This window comes from Grammomys surdaster, unplaced genomic scaffold, assembly GCF_004785775.1.
Source record: "Grammomys surdaster isolate TR1022 unplaced genomic scaffold, NIH_TR_1.0 125354, whole genome shotgun sequence".
NCBI classification, from domain to species: Eukaryota; Metazoa; Chordata; class Mammalia; order Rodentia; family Muridae; genus Grammomys; species Grammomys surdaster.
Genome location: NW_021620226.1, coordinates 1039944 through 1044901, shown reverse-complemented (window position 1 = coordinate 1044901; position 4958 = coordinate 1039944). Strand labels below are relative to the sequence as shown.

Sequence of the window (4958 nt, the reverse complement as noted above, 5' to 3'; positions counted from 1 at the left end):
CTACCCCCACCCCACCTCACACATCCCAAAAAGTAACAGCCTAGACAGAAAGCCATCGAAAAGAATTCTTAAAAATTACGATGAGGATGCTGAAGTGTAGTTCTCACAATTGATGGCTTTGGCTGGGCTGCAAACAGGGAAGGACACAGTTTTCTTTAAGGAGCTGTGGAGTGTGTCCGTGCTCCAGTGGGTATAAGTTGTTTTCTGTTTTCTTACTTTCTTTCTGCCTGTCCTCCTCCTCTTCCTCTTCCTCCTCCTCCTCCTCCTTCTTCTCTTCTTCCTCTTCCTACTTCTTCTTCTCCTCCTCCTCCTCCTCCTTCTCCTCTTCATCCTCTGCCTCTTTTCTTTCTCCTTCATTTTGCAGGAGGTCAGAAGAGTGAGGGGCAGCCCTGGGAGGACTTGGAAGAAAGCTTGATCACGATTTATGATGTGAAATTCCCAAATCACCAATAAAAATATTTTGTAAACAAACAAACAAAACCATCATACCAAGGCAACTCATAGAAGAGATGACTGATTTGGGGTTTTGTTCCTGAGGCATTAGAGTCGATCATGGTGGGGAATCATGACATCAGGCAGCAGACACAGGACAGGTGAGAGCTCATCTCTTGGAGCACAAGTAGGGAACAAAGAGAGTACTGGGAATGACATGAGACTTTGAAATCTCAAAGTGACATACTTCCTCCAGCAAGGCCATATCCCCTAAACCTACCCAAGGAGCACCATCAACTGGGGATTAAATATTCAATGGCGGATGTGCTGAGCATGGCCCGCTAACCAGACTCTCAGCTGCTGGGCCCATCATTAGAGCATAGAACACTTCTGGTTCTAATATCCAGAGTGTTCTACTCCTTAACCCAAGACCAGATCGTCAATAATCCCCACAACTGGTCTACGAGCTTCCCTCCCTTGCCTCTGCTTGCCCTGCACAGTTCCCGGGCCTCCTCATTTCTACTGAGTGACCCGGCTCTGGCATTAGCTGATGCTTCTTGTGCTGAGTAACCGACAGCAGGAAACACCCACGCTCTAAAGGGAAGCATATGAGTAAGACACTCAGCAGCAACCTGAACAAACAGAACAAGTCAGCTGGGATCTCCAGGGCTTCGGGTTTCCTGCTGAGATTTATATTTGCCGCTGGCTGTACGTCAAGGGGTGCAGAGTGGGAAAGCTGGACCATGTGGCTTTCCTCAGCTCTGCTTCTTCTCAGTTTCCCAGGTATGTTCAGCGAGGGCCTGGGGGCTTGGGACAGCAGGTGCAGAGCAGCAGGCAGAGGGCTCTGTCCTGGGTTTAAGGAGAGCTACCACCTCCGGGGAAATGTGGGGTGGCTCTGTGGCTTCATTCAACAAAAGGACCCCAGGCTCTACACTATGCTGGGCATGGATCAGGACCTGGGGACATGAAGGGGAAGGAGAAATGGAGATGACCATTAAAGGAGATTCCAGATGCTCTGGTGGGTGAGACAGGAGGAGCTGGTACCATTGGGAGAGCTACAGAAAGCCCTCCTGAGCCTGCTCCTTCCATGCTCCAGAAGGAAGCAGGTCTCTACAGCTCTTGCAGCAAGCCGAACACGCACTCCAAGGAGAGGGCATGGCTTGGGGAAAGACTACAGGTTTAGAGCGGCTGGCATGCCCATGCAAAGGGAGCACTCAACGCCCATGCAAAGGGAGCACTCAGTGTCCAGGTCGCTGAGGGGCACTGGCTAAGTGTGAGTTTGCAAATGCAAAAGATAAAACAAGGGACAGTTGTGGGTGTCCGCATCACCGAGCTTGCATCTGAGATCCAGGGCCTCAGCTGCCTGCTGTCTAAACCTCAACACTGGGCTTTCCTAGAGGCCAAGCAGGCGAGGAGTAAGCTATGCCATGGTTTACACATTTGTGCACAGCAACGTTCACTAGTACACTCAGAGGCTGCACATCTACACACTCTGTCCACACCTCCAGGATCACCCACTCGCACACATTCACACTCTTTTTGCTTGGTGGGTTGGTTGGTTTGGGTTGGGGGTCTTTGTTTGCTGTTGTTTGGTTTGGTTTTTTTGTTGTTGTTGTTTGTGTGGGGAGAGTTTTAGGGGGGTTGGTTTTTGGTTTTTTAGTTTTGGGGGGTGTTTTTGTTTTGTTTTTTTAGCTTTTTAATGATGGGGGGAAAACACACCTAAAAGCAAAGCTTCTGGAAAAACTTGTTTTTCCCTGTCTTTCATTGATCCTCAAATCTGACCTTGGCCTCCTCCGGCCTTGTGTTTCAGAGCTGAGCCTCAAAAGGCATCCTTGTTGGCAACAGTGTCCTCTGAGAGGATATCCACAGAGTCCCTTGTGGGTATGGGAAAGCTATAAGCTTTCACAAAGGACTTGATCTTGGAACTCTTGGTGATCTTCTTGCCCATGGCAGCTGTCACTTTTAGCGGTCAATTCTAGCCACCAGGGCATGGCTATTAGGACCGTCTGATGTATGTACATCATGAATGTCCTTCATGAGGACGGCTTTGCGTCCTGAGTAGTGTCTAGCCAGGATCGGCATCACTTTCCCTGGTTTCATGAATTTTCCCATTTCGACAGCAAGCAGCCAATGCCCAGCAGAAAGACATGTTCACACTCTTAAGATGCCATATACTGAGACTGTTCACAAAAGGGATTTTAACTTTCACTTTATTATATGTATGGGTGTTCTGTCTGCATGTATGTAAGTGTACATACCATGTGTGTGTGTGGTACCTACAGAATCTAGAAAGAGGTTACTGGATCCCCTGGAACTGGAGTTATGGATGGTTGCAAATTGCCATGTTGGAGCTGGGAATTGAACCTGGGTCCTCTGGTAGAGCAAGCAGCCAGTGCTCTTAACCTAACCATCTCTCCAGCCACTCACCCTCCTTTTTTGAGACAGGGTCTTATTGTATAGTCCTGACTAGCCTGGAGCTCACTCTGTAGACCAGGGTGGCTTCAAACCCCTAGCGATCCTCCTGCCTCTGCCTCTCTAATTCTGGGATTAAGGCATTTGCCGCTCTACCCACTTTGTTAGGTAAATGTTTAAAAATAATTTAATAATAACATGCTTTGGACATCTTTCCTGTCATTGTTTGGACATTGCTCTTTACTTTTTGTGCTACGGCTATATTGGAACTTCCCAGTCTAATTCCCTATTAACGACCTCGGAGTTTTCCAGGTGTTTACTGTTACATCCATACCAAGGCTAATGCCCCACACTCCACTCTCTACATCAATCCTAGAACTGGAGAGAGAGAGAGAGAGAGAGAGAGAGAGAGAGAGAGAGAGAGAGAATGCATGTGTGCACACAATGCATAGATTCTTCACAAAATAATCAACAACTTTAGGGGTCTCTACCATGAACTAGAAACTGAGCAAGACCCTGGGGCTGGGAATGGAGGGATAGAGAAAAATAAACACAGAACCCCTGTGCTTTGGGAGTGAGAAACGTATTGAGGGTTAGGAAAAGGGATAGGCACCTGAAGTCAAGTACTCCGGCTCCAGATGAGAGGCCAAGAGGCCAACAGTAGGAGGCAGCTCCAAGAAGGGGATAAAGCACCGAGTAGAAGCCTGGCCTGGAGGAGGTGGGGAGGGTGGTCGGGATGAGGGCTCTCCAGGCAGGACTAAGTCCACTGCCTTAAGAGCAAGGTCTGACACTAATGAGAAACCAAAACCAGTTTGCAGTGAGGTATGCATGACAAAGATTTTAAGTCACTTTAGGCAGGGGAGTAGTGGACATTCTGGTACAGCCGAGGAGCAGGCTCAGTCCGGTCCCAGCAGCTATCTGAATGCATTGAGCTTTCCTGAATGTTCCTGCCACAATCCAGGTACCAGATGAAGACCATGTCTGGCCAAACAGCCCCCAGTGTCCAGCATTAGATGCTTACATGCGGTTTTAACAGCCAGTATATGACTGTAGCGTGCCAGCTGTACAAAGAGGGAAGTGGGGCTCAGAGAAGTTAAGTAACCCTACCCAGGGTTTCTCAACAATGCTATGGTAGCTGCATCTATCTGCCAGCAAAGTCCACACTCTGCTCCATCGTGATGTTCCTTGCACTGTGGCAGCAGAGATGTAAAGATGGTTCAGACTGGCATCTCCAGGGTGGAGTTGGCTGAACTAATCACTGCGCACTTGCCAAAGGGAAGTGAGGAGAGACCAGCATAGATGTTAAATCTCTAGTTAGGCTCCTGAGCCGAGTGTGCTTGGCGCTTTTAAGGTTGTATCTCCTGCGGCTGCTATAACAAGTGACTAAACACTCAGTGCCTCGGAACAACACAACTTTATCTTACTGTTCCAAGATCAGGAGTCCAGAATAGTCTCACTGGCCAAGGCTGAGTTCCTTCTGGAGCTCTGAAGAAACATCCATTTCCTGGATTCATCCAAAGCCCCTACAGGTCTGTTGTCCCATGGCCTCTCCTCCTTTTCAAGGCCAACAGCAGAATGCCTTCAAACCTAAGCCAATTTCAACATCAGGATGGGTAGAATAATCCAGACAATCTTATCTCAGTATCCCTCATCACACTGACAAATGCCTTTATTCTTTTTCTTTTAAAAACTATAAACAGGGATGTGCGCATCGAAGGAAGGGTCTTTTCTGCTATTTTCTTTGGTGTGTAGGTGCTACAGAGCTTGTGTGAAGGTCAGAGGACAGCTTCCTGGGGTCAGTTTTCTCCACCCACACACGTGCATTGCTGGGATTGAACTCATGTTTGCAAGGGTGTGCTTTTACTCCTGTATCCATCTGTCCCCCCTCTTTCTGTACATGGCCACACAGTAACAGGTTGGGTGATAGGTATCAACAGCAGGCACTCGGAGGCAGAGACAAGAAGATTTCTGTGAATTGGAGGCCAGCCTGGTCTATGTAGTGAGTCCCAGGCTAGCCAGAACTACATAGTGAGACCTTGTCTAAGGAAGGAAGGAAGGAAGGAAGGAAGGGAGGGAGGGAGGGAGGGAGGGAGGGAGGGAGGGAGGGAGGGAGG

The 4958-nt window shown here is 48.6% G+C and overlaps 1 protein-coding gene across 2 annotated transcripts in view; it reads left to right on the top strand.

Annotated features, from left to right (window-relative positions):
- The first annotated feature begins 1079 nt into the window (after nt 1-1079).
- Cd300lb (CD300 molecule like family member b) overlaps nt 1080-4958 on the top strand; it is a 13127-nt gene continuing 9248 nt past the window's right edge. Inside the window, exon 1 of one of the 2 annotated variants that reach the window (XM_028785844.1) lies at nt 1080-1215. In XM_028785844.1, coding sequence (XP_028641677.1) covers nt 1176-1215 — 40 coding nt within the window. In that variant the 5' untranslated portion in view covers nt 1080-1175. The remainder of the gene's footprint in view (nt 1216-4958) is intronic. The other variant, XM_028785845.1, reaches the window with a different exon arrangement.